At 45.3% G+C, this 24,038-nt stretch overlaps 2 protein-coding genes across 2 annotated transcripts; both read left to right on the top strand.

The window, feature by feature from the left end:
* The first annotated feature begins 542 nt into the window (after positions 1-542).
* Positions 543-7,701, top strand: LOC142589863 (uncharacterized). Its single transcript, XM_075701505.1, has 4 exons — positions 543-811; positions 2,579-2,959; positions 5,671-5,906; positions 7,163-7,701. Exons 1-4 carry the CDS (start codon positions 614-616, stop codon positions 7,515-7,517), a joined length of 1,170 nt encoding a protein of 389 aa, XP_075557620.1. The 5' UTR covers positions 543-613; the 3' UTR covers positions 7,518-7,701.
* A 2,137-nt stretch (positions 7,702-9,838) lies between these two features.
* LOC142589861 (GPN-loop GTPase 3) lies at positions 9,839-12,437 on the top strand. The gene has a single exon (XM_075701503.1). It carries the CDS (start codon positions 10,017-10,019, stop codon positions 10,851-10,853), a length of 837 nt encoding a protein of 278 aa, XP_075557618.1. The 5' UTR covers positions 9,839-10,016; the 3' UTR covers positions 10,854-12,437.
* The last annotated feature ends 11,601 nt before the right edge of the window (positions 12,438-24,038 follow it).

Genomic DNA, 24,038 nt, shown 5'->3' with positions numbered 1-24,038 from the left:
ATCACTAATTACCGTATTAATTACTTTACGCCACATATTGCAATTTACGAATTGGAGCCGGTGAGTTGGCTAGGCGTATCCACTTTATACGCCCTGCAAGCCCACCGTCTGGAATTCGTAAATTGCCATACGTCCCGTAAAGTATAGCTAAGAAGTTAGCTAGTGACCTTTTAATAATTAATTAAATATTTGTTTAGATTTCCCGTGCAAGTAATACCCGCCTCTCTGAATAATCCAGATCAAGGACTAGAATTATGTTATCAAGCAACAGGTGAATTTTTTTTAAAATCCCGGAAAGCTAAATTAAGAATGATCACCCCTTATATGTCATATATCGTTATACTAACTCAATGGGTCTACTGCCCGCTTCATTGCCAATCCCCCACCGCGGGCCCGTGCCACCACCTGGGATCATCATCATCATCATCATCATCATCATCATCATCATCATCATCATCATCATCATCATCATCATCATCATCATCATCATCATCGTGAGTTTACGGCACGGACCGGTCCTGGTGCACGAGCCATTTGCGCGCGAGAAGAGGAGGAAGAACCCCTAGGTTTCACGGGCGGCGGCTGGCTCGAGACGCTCCCGACACGCTCATCCATGGCAGCGCAGCAGAACACCTCCTGGGGATTCCTGCTACGGGTAGCCGAGGCTACTCCCGCCGCCGAAGGACGCGCCGCGACGGGTGTCGCCCCCTGGGTAGACGACACCGGTTACTTCCACTGGACGCCGGGACACGAGGCCCACGGTCTGGCCTGCGGTCCCTCGGAGTCGTCAGCCGCCGAAGTGTCCTCCGATGTAAATGGCTTCCTTACGCATACTTACGCCGAAAGCAGTGTGTAGGTCGAATCACTGAAGTATCTCGGTTAAGTGCGATCGCGAACTACGGTGTTTGTATAGTAAGTATCGGGAAAAGTTTCGAAAAAATAGATTAGAGATATTGCTCCAATGCCTCAAGAGTCTTCAAAGTATGTCCCTTGAGCGTCGATCCACTCTTGCCAACGGCTTTTCCACGACTCGAAGGCTCCCCGGTAGGCGGATTCCGGAAGGTCCTTAAGGCCGCACGTACAAGCTTCTTTGACGGCGCTTAGGGTCCCATGGTGGTGTGTGCTTTGAGAGACAATTTCACGTTTGTGCATGGGATAAACGGCATCGTCGCGATGCCGTTTATCGTCAGGTAGTCGCTGACCTTGGTTCAGATGTGGCTGGCTGCATTGTCGTGATGCAATTTCCAATTTCCGGCGATGGCTGGCCTCACCCGGTTGACCCTTCTCTTCAGTATTCTTAGCACTTCTAGGTAAAAAGCGCCGTTGACTGTCTGCCCCTCAAGTACAAATTCGTAGTGGACCAACCCCTTGGCGTCGAAGAAAACAATGAGCATGGCTTTCACTGTGGATTTGCTCATTCGAGCTTCTTTTGGACGAGGTGATGCCGGAATGTGCCATTCGGAACTTTGCCGCTTTGTTTCCGGGCCGTATCGAAATATCCAAGCTTCGTCTCCCGTGATTACGCTGTCCAAAACGCCGCGGGGGTGTTCAACGCGTTGCAGAAGGTCTTTGCAAGCAGTCATCCGCCTCTGCTTTTGCTCGTCCGTCAAAACCTTCGGGACAAGTTTATTAGCGCAGATCTTTCGCATGGCGAAACTTTCCGTGATAACGCTCTGCACTGTCATCTTATCAATCATCTGCGACCATTCGAACACTTGAACGATGCTCAATGTTCAACGATGTTCAGAACTCTGGCGACCGAACAATGTAGGGCTTATAACTGTATCTTGCACGGCTTTCTTGAATTTTTCTCTTGATGTGTTCAACAGCTTGGATAACGTTAGCTGAAACAGGGTATATATACTGCCTAAACAAACGTCCCTCTCTGCCCTATAAAGAGAGGGAAGAGAGGTACCTTACTGCATACTCTCACGTTTGCACCGTGGCTCTCTCGTGGCGCACCACGCCCTTCTCAACACGATAACAAATTGGAGAGGTCCCTAGGTCACTGTCCGCGAAGCCTTCATGATCTGGCACCTCCAAATTATGAGGCAACTCCTCCCCTCCAACTGCGGTTACTCAGAGAGCGCCTCCTAATTAAGCTTTTTACTCCTCCGACTAAACTAACGTCAGCAAGAACAACCAGCTCCCTTAGCATTCGTCGCTAATTGTCCCGTAAACAAGGATACGCAAGACTAAATTGACACGTGACTTTCGTTCGCGGAGGAAGCCACGTGCCATGGACGTTGCAGCGCGTTCTGCAGAGCGGCAGCGTTGCCGATCGCGCACGCGTCGTCTTTTCGGAGAAGCTTCGCTGAGCGCGGCTAGCGCAACGGCGGTGTATAGAAATGTAAAACTTACCTTGACATGATCACCCGTATATCGGTCGAGTTCTGCTAGCTTCAGTCTCTTTCCTTGAGTTTCTCCTTTCTCCATGCTTCCGGCGCACTTTTTCGTCGTCCGTCTGAGATTCCTGGAACCTCAGCTCAGTTTTGTTCGTGTACCACCACCGCCCCCCACTCCACACGCTTCTCGAGAGAAGTGGACGCGTGACTGTTCATTTCCTTGCCCTGCCAAGGGCCGAACGAGCGGGCGTTCCCGATTCTGGGCCTGCACCGCCGTGGCCCTTGTCGGCGCCGTCCTGCTGGCCTCCACCATATGCATGGCGGCCAGTTCCAACTGGATGCTGCTGTCCTCGGCCGTACGTGACGCGGGAACCGGAAGCGGCCTCGTCTTCGCCGCGGCGACCACCACCACCACCGGCCGGGCAGCGGGCAGTCGTCGCGCAGGTGGCCTCATGTTCCACCGCCACGCCAAAGTCGACGGCCACGACCGGATGGTCACCGACCGCGGACGGTCTCAGTCGCGGTCGGCCGGCGATGTCTCTTCGCGATCGTCCGGCGGTTCCGCCGCAGGCAACGGCGCTGCGCAAGGTTCGGCGGCGTCTGGAAGCACACCGGTAAGCACGACAGCACGCACTATCGCAAGCTTTAAAAGAATGCGTGAGCAAGGCGAAGCACGCTATCCGAGGGTGGGATGGCGGCGCCCAGGCGGCGCCGATATCGGCGCTGTGTTGCCGATCGAAAGGGAGAGGGTTCGGCGGTTCGGCTGATCTCGTTTCGAACATCGTCTCTTCATGCTTGCTTTCGCCCCGCCCCCCTCCCCAGTCTACACTCTTAAGCAAAATTACAGCCTTTTGTCACACAGCGATAATCGTCACCTGTCTTGTCCGCATGTCCTTTCTTTAACGCGGCGAGCCCGGTACTTCCCAGTAAGGAACGGCATGCGCGTTAGCGTGAACATTCCCGACAGGAAAGTAGCGGGCATGGTGTTTTCGAGAAAAGAAACGCAAGCAAGGCAGATGACGATTATCGCTGTGTGGCAGATACACACCCCAAAGGGTGTACCTTTGTCTCTTGCATGGTCTCACAAACACGATACACTCTACACTCTACACTCTTAGAAAAATGTACATCCTTTGGGGTTTATCTTGTCCCACTACAATAATCGTCATCCGTCTTGCCCGCGTTTCCTTTCTCTAACGCGGCGAGCCCGGTACTTCCCAGTCACGAACGGCGCCGCGTTTTCAGTGTGACGCAGCATTCTCGACAGGAAAGTAGCGAGCGCCGAGTTTTCAGGAAAGGAAACGCAAGCAAGGCAGATGACGATTATCGTTGTGGGACAAATATACACCCCAAAGGGTGCAACTGTTTTAGAGTGTAAGAAAAGTTTACACCCTTCTGAGTGTATATCTGCCACACAACGATAATTGTCATCTGTCTCGCCCGCATTTCCTTTCTTGAAAACGCTGCGCTCGTTACTTTCCTGCCGGGAACGCTATGTCATGCTGATAACGCGCATACCGTTCGTTACTGGAAAGTGCCGGGCTCGCCGCGTTAAAGAAAGGAAATGCGGACAAGACAGATGACGATCATCGTTGTGTGGCAAATATACACTCCAAAGGGTGCAACTGTTCTTAGAGTGTAAGGATAGGCGGTGGTTAGTGTGAGTTATACAAGGAGTTTCAGCGAACACTGTCAAAAAAAAAAGAAAGAAATTTAAATTGCGTGCGGCAGACAGAGCACAATTCTAGTCTTAAGCTGGTCTACTCGGAATAGGCGGACATTATAGTTGCACAAAAAAACTGAAACGCATAATCCGCTCATGAACAAAAAATTACTAATTATGGTTTTAACTAATTACCCTATTGTACGGATTGTAATTTGAAATTCTAGCGTGCGAGGTTGCAAGGCACATCCGTTTAAAAAAGAATTGTGTTGGTGACACCATTTACCAGATTATGCACCGTCGAACTTGCGGTAAAATATGCACACTTCGTTCCACTTACTTTCTTAACAGAACGTCGTTTCGCGCATTGAAGCACGAAGTAATTGGAACGCCAACGCATTTCTCCGCAAAGTTCGGGAATTAATATCTCGAAACGGGTATCATCCTGAGAATTCGTTTCAAGTGGAACTGCCTTGCGAACTCCGCGGCTATAGAATTTGTAAATTGCAACATGTGCCACAAGGTAATTTAATTAGGGATTTTTTTTGTTGAATAGGAGATTACGCATTTAATATTTCTTTTTTTGCGAGTAATGCCCGCCTCTTCGAGTAGACCAGTTCATGGACTGGAATTGTGCTATCTGGTCACAGGCAATTACTAAGAAAATTTGAGAGTCTTCGCTGAAACACCCGATATATGCGTCAATCATAGCACTTCTATCGGTGGACTATTGCAGATAAGAGATAGCGGGTTCGCAGTGGCGTTCATAGGCGTATATTGCGATTACCCGCGGAAAGAGGGAAAGGGCATATGTAGGCATTGAGTGGTAATGCAAAGAGAAAAAAAAAAGAAATATTACATACACTATGGGGTTTTACGTGCGGAAACCACGATCTGATTATGAGGCACGCCGTATATAGCGGGGGAACTCCGGATTCGTTTTGACCACCTGGGGTTCTTTAGCGTGCTCCTAAATCTCAGCACACGGGTGCTTCTCGAATTGATTGCCGATTCGTTGACGCGAGCCCTACAGCCTTCGTTGCACTGGACGGAGTTGCTCGTATACCGCGTGTATGTAGAGTGCTACGCTTTACCCGCGTTTTTCTTTCTAAAGCACACTTCCCTTCTTCACAGCTCCTATTGCGAGCAGTCCCCCCCCCCCCCCCCCGATTGACTCATCCTGGACAAACATTTTCGAGGTTGCTCGAAAAGCAGAAATTGAACCCGTAATTCCCGAGTGCAATTACTTCCACGCGCTTCTCGCACATAGCAACTTCGAAGGTTAGCGACTTCGAAGGTTGGGAAACACTTGCGAGATATCTCAATTGGATACTTATATCCAAAATGCAGGACCTGGTGTCATGGACCTTTATCGTGACGTCGTAGACAAGGGCAGAATTTGTTGACGTCATATGGCAATAGTGCAATAGTGACGCCATATGGCAATAGCAGGAAAAAGTGTTACAGTATATTATTTAGGGAGGTCTGGCGCTAGCCGATATTTCCTCTAAGGGATGATTTGGGGACCTAAAAAGAGAGAGAGAGAGGAACGTCGACAATGCGTATGCCAGTACTCCTCTAACGTCAGTGCTTCCGTCTGACGTTCTCCTAACCAGAATACGCGATCTCAGCACTCACGCGGCCTCGATATTGGGCTTACAGACGGGACAGGCCAATGCGTGCGGCGCCGCCTACTACACCTACTGTCCGGCTCTGCGGGACGAATACCGGGCCTCGCCTGCGGCGTGCGTATCCAGCGGCGCCGATCACGTGGCCGTGTGCAACCGCGGCTCGAACCGGTTTGCCAGCCTCGAAGAGTGCTACCGGGCCTGCGGGCTCCTGCAAGGGCCCAACAGGGACGCCTGCTTCGAGCAGCCACTCTTCACAGCCTGCGAGAGGTACGCAAGGGAATTAGACGATCAACCACGGCACAAATACATTAGGCAAAGTTACACCCTTTGGGGTGTATCTCTGCCACAGAACAATAATCGTCATCTGCCTTGCTTGCGTTTTCTTTCTTGAATGCGCCGCGCCCGCTACTTTCCTGTCGGGAGTGCTATGTCATGCTGATAACGCGCATGCAGTTCGTTACTTGAAAGTACCGGGCTCGCCGCGTTAAAGAAAGGAAATGCGGGTAAGACAGATGACGATTGTCGTTGTGTGGCAAAACGGTATAATTTTGCTTAAGAGTGTAAGAAAAGTTTACACCCTTTGGGGTGTATATTTGTCACACAACAATAATCATCTATCTTGCCCGCGTTTACTTTCTTTAAAACTCTGTGCTCGTTACTTTCCTGTCCAGAATGCTGTAGCTGTCATGCACTCTAAGAACAGTTTACACCCTTTGGAGTGCCCCTTCTGCCACACATTAATCGTTATCTGCCTTGATGCGTTTCCTTTCTTGAAAACGCCGCGCCCGCTACTTCCTGTCGGGAATGCTATCATGCTGATAACGCGCATGCCGTTCGTTACTGGAAAGTACCGGGCTCACAGCGTTAAAGGAAACGCGTCAAGGAAGATGACGACTATGGTTGTGTGGCAGAAGGGGCACGCCAAAGGGTGTACGCCGAGTACTCTACGTAAAAACCTATACTGCAGACTAATTAGGCTGTTGAAGTGAAGCCTTAATATACGAGCGTGGCCGTCAGTGTAGACACTTTAGATGCCGACCACTCAGCATTTATAGACTCTCTTGACATTTGCAGGCGGCGTAGGCTGACGTGCTAGTTTAGCCGCAATTGTAGGCGCTTAATTATAGATGACTACTGATCGTCGATAGGTCTTCTTGATAAACATCCGCAGGTAGGCCTTTTTTAGAGCTTGGCTATCAGCGTATAGACCTTGCAGACGCATGTGCTGACTCTTCAACATCTATATATACTGTAGAAGGATCGACATTTGGGGCGAGTTGGTACTGGTTGAACATCTCGAAGGGGCAGCGCAATATGACGAAGACAGAAGGCAGCAATTACACACAGGACACGCAGCGTTGTCTTCTGTGTTCCTGCATCCCGTCTTCGTCATATTGCGCTGCCCCTTCAAGATGATCTATATATACCTTCTTCATAGATGATGACCAATCGGGGCTACTGGCACGACGGCTTGCCTGCGAGAATGTGGCGCTGCTATATGTACATATGTATTGCGCGTTCAGGGAGGACGTGACCGGCAGCTGGTGGTACTTCGACGGACACCGCTGCGCCGAGTGGGGCTTTCCGCAGGGAGAGTGTCCAGTCAACGGGACCGGCAAGTTGCATGCCTCGCTGAAGCAGTGCCGCCGCCAGTGCGAGGGCCGGCGCGGCAGTCGCGACCCGCAGTGTCGCCCCCCGGCGTCGGCCACGTGCGAGGAGGAGCGGCTGCGGTTCCCGTATTTCGCGCGGATCCTGCCCAGCGGCCGAGGCCTGTGCGTGAGGGCGTCGCTGAACGCGCTGCTCACGCACCGGTGCCTCGCCGGCGCCAACCGCTTCGACAGCATGGCGGCCTGCAGGGACGCCTGTTTGCGGCGGTGATCGGGCCGCGGTCGGGCCGGCGCCCGATCTCGGAGGGCCGCAGCCAGATCTCGGAGGCCGTCGTCTGGCATCGAGAGCGAGTTTCGTTCGCACGTGCCAGGAGGCGCCGGCTCCGTTTGTCGCCTTCGGCGACGCTCTTTTTCGGATGTTCTTAGAGGTGTTCATTAAATGTATTTCACAATGTCGTGGGCCGCACGCCGTGTATCCCAGCTAGAACGTTAGCAAAGCTGTTCAACAACAAGAAAAACAAACAAAAAGATTTAAATACCACGGTGCGTGTCTATGACGACCGAACAGCGGAGTTCTTTAAGATGTATCTTGCACCATGTTATTTTGATCTTATTTAATTGAAGAGTATGTAGATTATAAATCGTACATATGTGTTGTCCGAGCCAACGTTAGCCAAGCTCTTCAATGATAAAAAGGATTAAAAACATGTGCAAGATACGATACATATATATATATATATATATATATATATATATATATATATATATATATATATATATACGGTATTCAGACTTCTGACGACCGAATAGCGGAGGTCCTAAAATCGTATCTTGCACCATGTTTTTAATCCTTTTTATCATTGAAAATTTTGGCTAACGTTGGCACGGCCCAAACGTTAAAACATTAAAAATGCAATTTTCGTAAGCGTGCTCCTTCGTTTCTTCAACTACCTGTGCGCCACAACGAGGGCAGACTCAAGGCCAGAGCACCAGCAATTCTCAAACAGATCAAGCAACACGACATTAGAGCAAGCGTCGTCGACGCCGCGGAGTACAGTGACGGGAAGACCTTTGCCGTCGTTGTGTTCGACTCGAGCGGCAAGATTTCCAATAGCGCCTCGATTCGCACGTCAGACCCCGGAGTCGCCGAGCAAGTCGCCATCGCCCTCGCCCTGCTAGACGGTCGTGGGTTCGAAATCTATAGTGATTCCAAAACGGCACTTAGGGCTTTTCAGAAGGGTTGCATCGCCAAGGAAGCTGTTCGTCTTCTTAGCGGCTCGAGTCCATATGCTCTCACAAACCATTCAATTCACTGGTTTCCCGCTCACGTAGGGTCGGTCGAGGCTGCTCCCCCGAACCTAAATGAGTCTGCTCACGAGGCTGCACGTGACCTCACCGACCGCGCTTCCTCTATAAGAAGCACTGACTCCCCTCCTCTCTGCGGTCACAGGGACGCTCCCGCTACTCACAACGAGATTATTAAATATTTCTACATGTCTAGCCGGGTGCGCGACAAGTTCGCGTCCTCGCCGGACCTGCAAAAAAGTTTATTCACTCACTCACTCACCCTGTGCACCGGAACTACAGAACTCCCTTCCTTGAATTATATATATATATATATATATATATATATATATATATATATATATATATATATATATATATATATATATATATATATATATATATATCCGTGTGTGTTAGCTGGGGTGCTCCTCTCTGAATACATGTAAATGGAGAATTAGTTTTTCTCGGCAACCACTGCACCAAACTTGACGAAGTTAGCTGCATATAAAAGAAAAAAATAAAGTCTAGTGACTGCTGGTTTCGAATTTTCGATTTACATATTGTTTTATTACAAATTGGCAAAAAAAATTATCAGGAAACGAAATTATCAAGTTTACAACTCTAACTCAGCAAGGAAAAGAAGATGTCACAATTCCTTGAATCGCAATTTACAGCACATCTAAAGCGGACAAAATGCACATGTTACACATGAATCTAAATAAAATTCAGTAATATGAAAAATAGAGCTCTTGCAAGACTCTTGCACACAACGTAACAAACTTACGCAAGATATAAATTGACATATCAAATTTGTCCGCGTTGAATGATCTAATAGATGCCGTTTACAGAACCGCAATATATGTTCTCGATTTTTTTTTTCGAACTTACGAATTCTTTAAAGTTATTATAACAAAAATCGGAATTCGGTTTCCAGCAGTCACTAGCATTTATATTTCTCTCTCGAACGCAACAAATTTCATTAAAATGAGTCCAGAGGTTATCTCAGGAAAGCGTTTTTGCGTTTAACATGTATTTCAATAGGCCGCATCAGGGTTGGGCCCGAGCTAAAGCTTCTTCTTAAAACCTCTTTTCGAGTGCAAGACTGTGCTTTATTATGTTAATAATTTTATTGTTACATATTTTACGACTGCTGCTTCATTTTTACTACAGTGGTTAGACGCTGGTTCCTCTTATAGGCGAAGCCAACGGCACCGTGGTCAACATGAACACTTCCGACAAACTTGGCAGTCTTCTGCAAAGCTGTCCGGCAACGTTGTCCGGCAAGATGGCGGCGCCCTGTGTTGCTGCAACGCCTCCTATAATAGTTGGTTGCTGCCATGAGGAAGGTTGCTGCGCATTTTAACGCGCCATAAGCGCAAACTTAGTGGCGGGCGACGGGTCGCGCAGCGTTACCTCGTCCATGTTTTTGTTCGCAATTCTAGGTTTAAGCGAAGCGAAATAAGTCACTGGTGATTTTAACAAGATGCGGTACGCGCAGCTCGTCATGGGTCCTGCTGGAAGCGGCAAGAGCACCTATTGCAGCACCATCGCCAAGCATTGCGAGGCCGTCGGCCGCACCGTGCACGTTGTCAACCTGGACCCCGCGGCCGAGTACTTCGACTACGACGTTTCGTTCGACATCCGGACTCTGATACACGTCGACGACGTCATGGAAGACGAGGAGCTCAGGTTCGGTCCCAACGGGGCGCTCGTGTTTTGTTTCGAGTACCTGACCGAAAACGTGGAGTGGCTCCAGGAACAGCTCGGCGAGGACAGCGACGACTACTTCCTCTTCGACTGCCCCGGCCAGATCGAGCTCTACACTCACCTGGATGTCATGAAGAGACTCATCCAAACGCTCGAGAGCTGGGAGTTCCGGGTGTGCGGCGTGTTTCTGATCGACTCGCAGTTCTTGGTCGACACGTCCAAGTTCTTCTCGGGCGTCCTGTCGGCGCTCGCCGCCATGGTCAACTTCGAGATACCGCACGTGAACGTCATAACCAAGATGGACCTACTGAACAAGGCGGGACGCAGGAAAATCGGCCGCTTCCTCGAACCCGACGCCAGCTTGCTGCTGGAGGACGACAGGCTGGACGAGAGGAACGCGCGGCTCTCGGAGGCCATTGCCAAGGTCGTAGAAGAGTACAGCCTCGTCAAGTTCATGCCGCTGAACATCAAGGTGGAGGAGAGCATCGGCGATCTGCTGCTCGTCATAGACAACGCCATCCAGTACGGCGAAGACCTGGACGTCAAGACGCACGAGTTCGACCAGGCGGATCGAGACGGCGACGGTGACCTGCCCTACGGTCTGGTCGATTGACGAGGCTGTTGTGTAGATGAGAAGACTGGCGCGCTCACCCTGTAACGTACTATGGGTCGCTGGTGAATGCGATTCTTCAGTGTGATTCCATCTTGAAATCATCACATAATCATAAATATCGTACTTTCGATAAGGTGTTCAGGTGCGCTCATGTGCAACCTACCAGCGTTACGTCATGACACTGAAACACCATCTTTTACAGCGTGCGAGGTGTGCACTTCAGCTGCCACTCACACTTCATGAAGCAGCACATTCATTGCATGGGTAATTAAATTATGACCTAATCATTTGGTTCTTTCATACATAGAAGCGATACTACGACTCGCTCACCAGTTGCAATGTTGTTTTACAGTGGACACATGGAACAATGGCTAAAAGATGCATGACGATTTGCATGTGCTTGCACTATTTCCTTGCTCTCTTTTACCCATCGTGCTTTACAGTGCTTCATTAGGCATTTTATTTCAAGGGGGCTTGCTTGGCAATGGCCAACATATTTATGTGATGCTGTTAAGGTTAAGCACTGCAGCATAAATATAATTTTCATTTTGTTTTAATGTGCTGAAATTCCAATTGTCATTATTCGGCCTTTATGAAACGTACAACGTACCTTATGCTACTATCCAAAGAAAGGTGCAATATTTTTTCACTGCAGTGGTGTTTTCTTGCAGCGATTTGTTGCATCACACTTCGAGTCTGTTCACCAAGTATCCACCATATCCATTAGCACTTTAAGCCGTGATTACACTTTGGCTTAACAGACCTGTTGTTGCTGTTGTTCATGTCATTAACCACCTGAAAACCTTGATAAGAGTACAGCACACAGTTTTCACCCCTCACGAACCATCATAAGCCTAAGTGTACAATAATGTACACCCATGAGCAAAAGTATACGGACCAGGGTTATGGACCAGTCCAAACTTGGCATTACAAATTGTCTAGTGCAGTTGTCAGTTTTCTTTATGTGTGTTAATTATAAGGAAATTGTTTTTTTCTGGCGACCCTGTGGTCCGTATACTTTTGCTCACGGGTGTACAACTGCAAAGGAAGGCTCCATTGTTCAGGGTATTGGGTACTGAATTTATTCCTAGCATCAAACCACATTCACCGTACACAGCCTTGCACAACTGCAGTGGCTTAGATTTGAGCAATACAAATATAGAGGTATCATGCGGATGACAACTAGGGAGTGCCTTGAGGTCTATGTAACAAGAGCTCGACAGGCTGCATGTTTGAGACTCTGGTTTGGGGACATGCATTTATTAAATCGCACTCCTGGCTTGTTTGTACGAATACTTCACACAGGGTTGTCACCTGACAGTGACTCTTGTCTGGTACCAAGTTCAAGAGATTTATTCTCTGACAATCTCTTTCAGCGATACTATTGCTTTCGCATGATGTAATGCTCAACCAGACAGTCGGCGTACGCTGCATGGCCGAGTCAATAGTACAGCCAGAAATGATCGTTCCGGACTGCATCCCGAGGTAGTGTCATTTATCTATTTCATCCAGAATATTAACTATGCGTGGCTTGCAAGAATTGAAGACCAAGAAAAACATTTAAAATAAAAACATTCTACAGCAGTGCTCTTTTTTTCTTATGAAGTTGAAACGTTCACAGTTCAATGCGGTTCCACCCTTTTAGTGAACGACACCGTCGGAGTTTCTTTCACTGATAAAGCTTGGCTTCTTTGATTCAGTATAACTGCAAATTATGTGCAGATTTGGTGAGACAGACCTGATGTGTAGTAAGGACTTCAGTAATACATGCCCAGCTCTTTCAAATACGCTTATCATGGCGGTATCCAGCCACAGTATACAGAGAAAATTTGCAGATCAAAAAGTTATGTTTAGAACATTTTTAGATGTTTTCCAAGTTAACTCTTCTGGGTATTCTCGCATTTGTGCTCGTAAAAATCGTGTATTATGCGATGCCTGCAGTCGAAAGGAGGTTCTACATGTGCCACCATGGTCCTTAGTGGCGATGGCTAACTTTGCCAGAGCTAGGTTTATTATGTGTACACAAACATCCAAGCAAGTATGTGGAAGGATAACCACCACCCCTGCATTGAACACCACTGAACACGTCACAAGATCACTTCGGCATTCACTGGCAGAGAGATGCCTTCATTTCCATTTCCGATATTAAGAACAAGAAGCTGATCGTAGAGTTAATCCTCATTCATAACCGTACATTTAAATTTAAAGATGGATTTAATTACTTGCTTGCTTCCCTTGGCTTCTTTGCCTGTTGGCTTACAAGGATACTGACACGACATAGCCAAGTCATCTCTGTCTCCTTTCTTTCTTCTTTTAATGAAGTTCTGGTACCTATAAACCACAGAAAATATACTGTCAAGCCTCACAGCGCCCTGAATAATATAACAGCTTTTCTGTAGCAAGTTTTGGTTTCATTTCCTTTCTACTGTGTTATGACGTCATCATGACGGATGTGGTCACATGAGAGGACATTGCAACCAATAGGTAGTGTCCAAAACCCTATGTTTATGACGTGTTTCCGGCTCCTAGAATTGGCGCTGCTGCATTCAACTAGCAAAAGTATAGCTTTTTAGGATCTGCATTTTAAATCCAGAGGGCACCACCCTGTAGGGCGTGGATTTGGACACCAGGTGGTGTTACTAGATGCCTGCCATTGGAGCGGAGGTTCTCGTAATTCATGGTAGTCGCAGACATGGCGCTCGCAGCCGATAGTATTTCCGGTCATGGCCGAAGTGATTACTACAAGGCCAGTGCGAAACATTGCATTAGTCATTACAAGTCACTAGTAGTCATTTTAGTCATTACTAGACATTTCTAGTCATTTCTAATCAATTGTGGTTATTACAAGCCGTCATTAGACATACTGTTCATTTCGGAGTCATTAGTAGTCATTACAAGTCATTATTAGTCATTACTAGTCATCATTAACCTCTACCAATCTCTATTATAACATTATCATTCACTAACTGTTACTATCAATCATTTTTCATTCTTTAATCTGCCTTCATATGGCATGATGATGCATCGGCGGAAACTCCGGCAGTCAGGTCTGCTGACACGAACTTCACCATCAGCCTGGAAAGACTTTTGCCTTAATAAAACACAAAAAGTGTTCTAGAAATTTGGCCAACGATGCAATACAATATTACAACTCTAAAATAACATGTTGATTCGTTCGCCTATATTGACTGGTCCTTTTTCTTTTTGTATGTGGCGAGATAAATGGTCTTTGCAGACAATAATTGGAAAGTGATTTCCATGAGATATCTTCCTTTACTGTGCTACCGTACAAAGGCAAAGGTTTTGATAGGAAGTTATGTGGGCTGGGATCCCAAGACAACCCGAACCTGCCCGAAGTTTGTAAAATCAAACGCCGGTACAGCTGGCCAAATGTAAACATGTTACCAGCATGGCAGTGTCCGGCGAGGCCGGCGCGCGCTCGGTGTAGTCGGCCCGTTTACGTGTCGCCAGCTTGAAAATATATAATTGCATTCAGGGATACGATCACTTCCACGCGACTTGGCGCAGGACACGCACTGGGCCAACCTCACCTTGCGCAGTGCAACAGATGGCCTCCGACACGGCGGATGACAAGACGTGAAATCACCCGTAAGTGATTGTATACTCGAAAGCAATAGCTTGAGGATCCCTGCTCGCAGCGATCATGTTGCCCACCGGTGACATTGACGAGCTGGCGTTGTCATCACAAGACATGAAAAAGCAGGTTATCGGGTACCTCTCATACGCATAAAATTTCGTGCCGATCTGCTTGGGCTTCGATTTCAGAAAGTTTGTTGTGGCTGACGGTGCTTCTCATTTCGACTCTAAGGAGCTGGGGACGCGGCTGGCTGGCTGGCTGGCCGCCTGTGACCAGCAAAACGTTTCACACGAAAAACAACATTGGTCGCAATTATGAGAGCAATAAGCCAATATACATGTGTCCAATGTACCGAGTGCAATCAGTGTACATGTATTCCTAGATCAACGGCCTGCAGTTCGAACACATATCGGTTTTGAGCTGGCACCTAAGCATATGACGGAGAGACGGAGCGAACACGGGCTAGCTGCAAAGCCTTCGCTAACTGCAGAAAAAGGAGATGTATACATACGCGAGATATGTGAAAAGGAACGCCACCAGAGAAAGATGAACCCAAAATGTATCGCAATGTGTGAATGAGCATCTACAACCTGCATGGAACACGATGCAGATAACATGCATGCATGAGAGCACAGCGTGCTGATCACCGCTGCGAAGAAGCCACCAGGGGACACACACATACGCACACAAAATCTTCAAATGGTTCACCACGGCTCGTATCACACCGCTTTGCAATGCGGAACAGAGCGTTAGTACCTAAAAACATATCGCGAGAAGTAAGGAAATCCGAAGATGACCGTAGACAGTTGGCTGAGCGAGGTAAATTTAAGTCCTCAAGTGCCCGCACTGCAATCCGTAAAGTCCCTGCAAAGATGGCGGCGAGCGCCCATCGCCTCTTTTAGTCGTCTGCTATCCAGACAACTTCCACAGAGCAGCCAGACCAAAATCATCCTGGCAGGTTCTGGCAGCCCGCGGGTAGCCAGAACCGTCCAGCCCGAGCAAAACGAACGCTCGGCGGAAGTGCGTTGCGCGGTGGGCGGAGCAATCCGAGAAAAACGAAGACGCTCTGGCTGGCTCTGGCAGCCAGCGGGTAGCCAGAAGTGGGAAATCGAAGAAGCCCATTGTGCGGCTAATTAGGGAAACTTCGCAGGTGGACTGCTGTCATCAGAAGTTCAAGCATTGGTGTTCATGTGTTCTACTACTTACTGCCTTACTACCCAGGACACTATTACACAGGTTTGCATCTACTCTACTAGGACCTCAAAAGAGCACTTCGAGTCAGCCTACTACAGCTTGCAAGATATCACTGCGACCATCTGTGAAACTGAAGTGTGGCTAGACCCTACGACGACTGCATAATCAAAGCACAGTTTCACAGCTCTGGTTACGGTGATGCATAGTCCACATGTGTTATCTATTCTAGAAGTATAGAAGAAAAACTGAGAATTCTAATTCCAGGTTTCAACCAGCTAGTGTCATCTTATATTGTAAATGCCATCAGCGCTTTAGGTGCACATTACCGAACATGGGTGATCAGAATTATTAATTTGGTGGGCTCTTGGAAACCGTGGTGCACTGATGACTATGATACTGTAGCACCTTGACGCATTGCTGGACGTTCTCACAAGAAATTTCAAGGTGCATGCAGTGTTCAAAGGCATCTTTAAACCATGCTAGCTTTAGATATCTACTAAATGAAAAAATCCATGCATGAAAAAATGCATGACAAATGAGCAGGGCTGGCACAATGTAATGATTCTATTTCAATTCTTTTCCTTTTTGCATCTGGTCAGTGCAAAACAATGGCTCTCTGCGTATGGTATCACCACTATATATGCGGGCTGAGAATAGGAGATGTTAAGGAAGCATATAGAATTAAACTAAGAGACTCCTTACACTATATTGGGCTAGAATGTTGAGTTTGATTATTTAGGCGTTTCAGGGTTGCATAGAAAAGGTGGTCCTCGCAGCTTGGCTGGCAAATGAGCATACATTCCTGGGCTCTCACATGGTGGCACCCAGTGTCCCATGGAAGTGTCAAGATGAAGACGACTGCAAAATAAATCTTGCGGAAGCTCTTTTAGATGTTGCTCCCTCCATAGGCAGGCACAAGTTTAATGTAATCAGGTACTTTTTGGCTTTAATGGAAAATGAGAGTGGCTTGTGACACTCGAGTATGCCAGCCCAGATTTGTTCATACTGCTTATGATGTAGGCTTCTCGATTCACAAGTCCCATAGCAGCGTGGCAGTTGAATGTTGAACTGAAAAAAACAAAAAAGAACCTTCAAGTTCATTAAAGATAGAAATGCGTGCAGGCATCTCCACATGATCCAACACCACCTATACAGAGGCTGCCATCCTTGCAGCCACATCAAGGCCAAAAAAAGAAAACAGCCACTTCACAAGAAATATCACTGCATTAATCATTGCCTTGTAGGATCCGTAGAATCCCGTAGGTTCTGTGCCCATGTGCACGGCGTGGCTCAAAGTGTAGTGGTCTTTAGTTACATGGATGTTGAATTATGTGCAGTAGGAAAAAAAAAAAAGTCAGTATAAGCTACTTTACAACTCTCCAAGTTCTGTATGAGTTTTTCTTGAGATGCAATCAATGGTGAACATGTAGTGGCCACAAGAGCGCTAATTTCTCGTACAATAATATTACTACTTTAATATTTCTAAAGATACTACAGTTGAGGCAGAAAAAAGGCATTCAACTTTGTTCTGTTATGCAGGAAGTTGACCACTCATTGAAATCTGTACATTTTCCACCGTTGGAATGCTGTGGGCAATATGCTTTACATAGTCGCAGCTGGAACGATCCATGCCACAGACAAATGGATATTTTTCGTGTAACTGCGAAAGAAATATTGGTTGTCATTATAAATCTGTTCCGTGGAGTAAGTGGCTGTGCTACGGGTTGGTCCAAATATACTAGAGTGGGCCCAAGATGCTGGGCGTTGAAAAATTTTCTAGGTGTCAACTTCGCTGTGAGGAACGGTGGCGTCGTCTGTCACCACTAAAGTGAAATGTGCCTTTTACCATAGCACTGACAGACGACACCATCTAGGCGTTTCTTTAGTGCCGTCGCCACAGAAAACACCTGCTTCATATTTAATTCAAACAAAATAGACAAATAACGCACAAACACGCTATTAAACTGAACCCATCATGAAATGCTAGCTCTGAGCAAAATTTTTGTGTAAACGAGGAGGTAGTTTAGCTGGAAAATTTATGTAACATGGTCTCCAAGTTAGGCTACACTCAGTGTTACAAGTGAACCTCCATATAACAAACATAGATGTAATGAAGTAAACAGAATCGTTCTCGCCAGCAGCATGAATCGATTATAAGCACATAACAAATTTAGCATATGTATATGTATTATAATTAAACTATCTTCTTGATGGATGCGACTTCATTTTGATGACACCTGACTGTACTGGCATTTGCTGTGCTGCTGCTGATCCCCGAAAAAGGCTAGCAATCCTTAAATGTTAACTAAAATGAAATTTTGGACCCCGTAAATGCCTTGTTTCAAATGGCATTGATGCAAAGCAGCTTCCATGCAAAGTTTTGCATTAGAAATATACGAGTGGATGCGGCACAAAATGCTTAAAAGAAAGAAGTTTTTTTTTTTAATGGAGTTTAAAAAACTCTGCAATTACCGGCTGCCGGAAACGATGCAGAATCTAGAATGTTACTGAACCTACGGAACGTAGTACACAAAAAACTGGAGTGACAATGAGAGATGGGAGTTTACCTGATAAAAATGACCTGGTCCCTTAGGATGTTTTTCATCAAAGCATCTTTGATGGTTTAGTCATGAGAAAGCTTGCCCAGGGTCACTCCAGGACAGTGGCTACCACCTTGTGAAGCTGCTTCGTACTGCCCTGGCAGTAGAGGAACCGTGTACATGTGGTACATAAAGAAAAATGGTAAGACAAGCCAGGTAAGGTAGCTAAGGTAAGACAAAAAAAAGTCATAGTGTGAGCAGCGACTTAGCAAGCCAAACATGGCACACAAATGAAAGACTGATGGTGACAGAGCATTCAAATACCTGCAGCAGCTGTCCACAGTGTTATATACTTTGACAGCATCCACTAGTGGCTAGCTTATTGTATATCTATCAACAAAGAAAGATGACATCGCATTCAAATATAGCCAAGGAAAATTTATAGCACGCACAGAAATGACCCAAATATATCTCGAAATATGTAATCCACACCGTGCTGTTCTAACACATTTTTTACTAAATTTATGACTCCCCACTACTGCTTTGCACATGAGTGCATATGCCAAAGCTGATGGTTTGCACATTCGCATAGCCAATCTAATGAGTGTGTGCTCATGGCATGCTTCTCCAAATGCCTTGCTTAAGGGTGCGGAATTTCATTTACACATTAGCAAATTCCATACATAAAGCTGTACCTGTCGCTGTGATATATACTACAGTAAAGCAAGGAAAGCACAGCAATGTAAAACTACCTGAATTAAAGATGTTCAGACGATTAACGATGCTCCAATATGCTGCTCGCCTCTTTAGAGACAGAAACAGCACTTATTACGAATGTATTGAGACCGGAGAAAGCAACATCATGCTTTATCGTATGCACAGACGTACCTTTTACAAGCTGCAATATTTGTTTTTTCCAACATGTTCTAATTCTGGCTCAGAAGTTTCTCAATTTGTTCATCGTTCTTTTTTCCCATTAGAATAATTTTTCCAGTCAATTAACTCTTACTTTATCGTACCAAAATAAATTGTTTAATTTGATTGACAGTTATTTATAATATGTTGTCAAACAATGCTGATAGAATCATTCCACAAGTAACACTATGCACCATATGAAATTAAGACTGCACTTTAAATATCGGTGGGATCTAATATTTTTTGCACATTGGGGAGTCTGGAAAATTAAATCTTTGACAGGAGGTCCAAACTAGTCTGCAGTCCTCTTAGCTCTTCCCCCATCAAGCAACACAAAATTTGTGCTTTGGTCGAATTGCCAACATAATTTTTAAATGACAGTATCAATAAATACACAGAAGCTCCTTTCAGTTGTTTGAATTTCTTTATTCGACGTCTACGCAGTTTGATCCGTGCATGGTCAGGAGTGCATGTTGTTTTGATGATTGTGCTCAACTCATACCAACAGGAACATTGACTTTCCCCACCGTGGTTTGTTTTCATCTATCAGCATTTTGACAGCTTATGTAAATGTTATTACAAGCAATGCTTCCCTTCGTGTGGAGTTGTCACTCACGCAAGAGCACATATATATAGTCTTTGTCAGACAAACCTTCCACAGAAGCTTCACTAGAAGTCAAATTTCCTGTTTTGTTTAACACCGCTTATGCAGATGCCCTTATTCATTACTGTACAATACTGTAAAACACTGTAAATTATTGCATAGTACTGTAAAAGTACTATATAAAGTACGTAAAGGCTCTAGCGCTAGTTTAAGCTTGCTTGCACAGAAAGCCAGTCGAACACAATCAAGTATGATGAGGCTTGTGCATGCTCCCCTACCTGACAACCACTGCTTCAAGAGCCTAAAGAATGTAGTAAAAGAATGAACCAGCTGTTTGCAGCTAAGAGTAAAAACAATTGCTCCTTGCATCGTAGGCGCTTACCTGTTTTCACATTTGTGAAGCCACAGCTTTCCTGCATATCACTGGCATTGGTACGGCTAATAGGGGCAAGGCATACATTTTGTGTACTTCAGATTTTTTAAAAATCTCGGAACTTATGCCAAAAAATAATAAATTATTACTTTTAGTCATGCTTCTTGAGGTGCTTCCTAGAAGTTTCACATCAGAATTAGAAACTCTCTGAGCAATTATTTCTGCTTTACTTCCACTGAAAACACCAATGAACAGATACAATTTAATGCATCACGGTATACGTCTTGGCCAATACGTTTTCCAACAAGACCTTTAAGCATAAAAGCACTCAAAATGAGCCCATTTCTAGTGGTAAGGAGACAGCTGTTAACAGGAGCGACAGTCAATGCTTGTTACAGTTTACTTCTGTCAATTCGACCCTGAAGGAACCGACGAAATAGATTGAATTATCCAGCGGATCAAATTAAACAAGATGCAGAAAAGAAAAATAAAACGCTAAAACAAACTATAGATTCATTTGCAGGTATTTACCCGATTATAGCACGCCCCCGAATCAAATGCGCACCACTGTCCATGTGCCCAAAGTAGTAAACAAACATAGAAATGACAGTAAAACTCCTAAACAAAGCAGAAATCTAACACGCACTCTACTTTTTAGTAAAATAAATTATTGCACAATGATGGCCGGTCTTCTAAAACAAATTTTGCCATAGTTGTTTTTCTTTTCGTTAAGATTAGCTTCACCGCAATACATACAGGTTACGCGGCAAAGCGTACGAACGTTTCGAAGGCAGTTTCTGGTTTTAGTTTCGTGTCTGTGTGCAACGCACAGACAATTTCCGGCTCCATTTCCTTTAAACAAATCATAATCTGGTAAATACCGTAATAAAAAATTGTGAGATACGTTTACTGCTTGAAAACGTTTCCAAGGCGAGCCGAAAACGGGCATTTACGATGAAAGATTACCTTTGCTCAATGCATACTTTGCCCCCTTAGCACCGCCGCGACAGACGCTGCCCCTAGGGGGTCGCTATCAGGGTCGCCACAGGGGCCAGGCACCTGCTTGCTGACTGGTCAAGTTTGAATCAGCCACCAAAGGCCAATTTCAGGATCAAAATAACGAAAGTTTGGGCCCGTAGATATACATGGGCGCCAGCCGGGACCTTTGGCCGGGATCGAAATATAACCGAAAAATAGAATTAACCAAACTCGAATTAACGGAAGTCTACTAGATAACGAAATCACATACGACCTGATACCACATATATCCGATATTCGTAATAAACGTATATGTCTGTTACGCTGTAATAGCGTTGAGACAGGTCTTGTTTACTTCCTTATATGTGATAATTGATTATATCCGTGCTTGTTATAATGAGGTCTGACTTGTACATTATAGTGGGAAGCTTTCGTTTAAAGTAGTACAGACATGGCATTTGTGATATGCTTTTTTTTGTCATTAACTGAAGATTCGAATGGCAAATACCAGAGTGTACTAAATAATTTGCTATAATAATCACTTTCACAGATGAGCTTTAGTACACAGGATGTGGACCCTTTGTGACGCCATTATTCATTGGTTCACTCTGACCCTGCAGTCACTGTACACGGTACAGAGCTTTTGTTTCTCTTTCTAGCAATGTTGTCACACCTATTTTTTTTTCCGATAACACATTGGCAAATTTTTCTCTTCGTCGTGACATCACGATAATGTTGATGATGCCGGGTCGGCCCCTTTGAGACCACTTTAGTATCAAATTAAGATGTCTTATAAGTGTTCCCAACCTTCACATTTGCTGTGTCATTGCCTCATGCGTGAGAAACATATGGTAGAGTTTCTAGAACTCCAGATGTGTGTCGGCCCTCATTTAAACCTCCAGTTGTTTTATGTCAATGTTAGTTAAACAGGGTTTAATCATGCAAAAGCAACTAAGCTGTGCCAGCCACAAATTGATAGAAAATCAACAGCAAAATCAGCAAAAGCTGTATTCCTCTAAACATTAATCGGGAAGCCTGTTTCATCTAAGCACTTCCATCAGAGGCACATGTGTGGGTCACACTATGTAGATACATCAACGTAGAAATGTACATACATCAATGTAGAAAGAAATTATCGGTCATTGTTTATGTAGTACCTTTTATCTTCTTGTGCACTTCGATCAACGCCGCTGTTCCCATGGTTCCACCTGGACTGCAGTGCTGCGAGTTGGTACATTTGGTCTTGCGCACCACACTAGAGTGATATGGTGTTCAGTCTGACAAGATTGATGGGCTCGTTGGGACAGGGGATCATCCTAGAAGAGTGAAGAGCTGCGTAATCAACAGGGGAGCGCGAACGTTCGAAATTTTTAACACTAATATAATGGCACATGCCAATGGTCACTGCCGTGTGCACCTGTGAAGCTTCAGAGGTCATTTAACAATGTAACCAAGTTTTATCACGACACTAAGCACACTCCTACAGCATTAAAAAAAATCCAGAAAAATGCTGCTAATGTAATTTGCCACCATAATACAGCTTCGCTGCCACCAGAGTGCTTTGAAAGAGTTCAAAAAGACAACTCAAGTGTGCCATAATAGTAATAGCACTTGCATATATGATTCGTATTGAATTCGAGAAGTTGCTAATATTTGGAATTGTAAAGTATTTATTTCTATTCAAAGTAAGGGATAAAAAAAAGCTTAACAGAACCTTGAAGGATAGCAAAACTTATTAGAACTTTGAAGGAAGGACACTGATGCAATTAGCGGAATAACGCAATGAGTGGAACGGACTGCCCAAGGACATAGTTTCACAAACAATAAAATGTTAGACATGTCATTAGAATATGCATACTGCTTTTAACTGTGCATATTTTGTTCCTCTTCCTCTCTTTGCTGTATATACAGGGTGTTTCAGCCAATGCTTTCAAAAACTCTTAAAGGCTGACTCTAGCAGAAAGCATAATTTTAATTCATGAGGTGGTCTACACGAAGCGGCGGACATTTCTTGAACAAAAATTGAAATGCATAAACGACTAATTAACAAAAAATCACTAATTAACTTATGACCCATATTGCAATTAACAAGTTATACCCGTAGAGTTCGCAAGGCGGATCCACTTGGAATGATTCCTGAGGATGACACCAGTTTGGGGATATTAATTCCTTAATTTTGTGGAGAAACGCATTGGTGTCCCAGTTAATTCTGTGCTTGAATGCATAAAATGACATTCCGGTAAGAAAGTAACTGGAACGCAAATGCATTTCTCCACAAAGTTCAGGAATTGCTATCTTGAAACTGGTGTAATCCTGAAAATTTGTTCCAAGTGGATCCACCTTGCGAACTCCCCGGCTAGAGTCTGTAAATTGCAATATGAGCCATAAGCTAATTAGGGAAAGGTTAGTTCATTTTTGTTAATTACTCATTTATGCATTTCAATTTTTTGCACAAGCAATGTCTGCAGCTTTGAGTAGACCAGCTCATGAACTAGAATTGTGCTATCCGCTACAGGCAACCTTTAAATATTTTTGAATGTTCGCTGAAGAACCATGTATTTTATACCTCTTGCTGTACGTAATGAAGTTCTGCTATATCTGTCACTGTGCCTTCTCGTGTATAACTTTGACTTTCACTGTTTTTTGTATTAAGTATTGCAATGTCTCCTCACCAAGACAATGGTAATCCTCTATAGAGAAGTGGCACTACAGCACATTCGCGGCCCATGGCAAAGCACCACCTGTACGTTGCGAGCCGCGAAGACGCTGATGACGTTCTTGCAGGCCACGAGCCTTAATGAAACTTTGTAAATATCTCTATAGTGTATCGATGTGCATGCGTGTGTGTGTGAATATACGTGCCGTAAAGTATTTATTACTGTATATATCATGGTCATCATCCAGCGCCTGGAGTAGCATGCAGCATAGACTCTGGCATGCAGCTCCTTAGCTCACGCGGCAGGCATCTTCTAAAGGAGGCATT

The sequence above is a fragment of the Dermacentor variabilis genome, chromosome 8, assembly GCF_050947875.1.
Source record: "Dermacentor variabilis isolate Ectoservices chromosome 8, ASM5094787v1, whole genome shotgun sequence".
NCBI classification, from domain to species: Eukaryota; Metazoa; Arthropoda; class Arachnida; order Ixodida; family Ixodidae; genus Dermacentor; species Dermacentor variabilis.
This window is presented reverse-complemented; position numbering and strand designations above follow the sequence as displayed.

What these genes read in the sequence shown, in the direction of transcription:
- LOC142589863 (XM_075701505.1), top strand. Translation starts at nt 614, where the DNA reads ATGGCAGCGCAGCAGAACACCTCCTGGGGATTCCTGCTACGGGTAGCC. An exon ending in CGGCGTCTGGAAGCACACCG is followed by an intron (nt 2,960 to 5,670) that starts GTAAGCACGACA and finishes TTGGGCTTACAG; the next exon opens with ACGGGACAGGCCAATGCGTG. An exon ending in CTCTTCACAGCCTGCGAGAG is followed by an intron (nt 5,907 to 7,162) that starts GTACGCAAGGGA and finishes TTGCGCGTTCAG; the next exon opens with GGAGGACGTGACCGGCAGCT.
- LOC142589861 (XM_075701503.1), top strand. Translation starts at nt 10,017, where the DNA reads ATGCGGTACGCGCAGCTCGTCATGGGTCCTGCTGGAAGCGGCAAGAGC.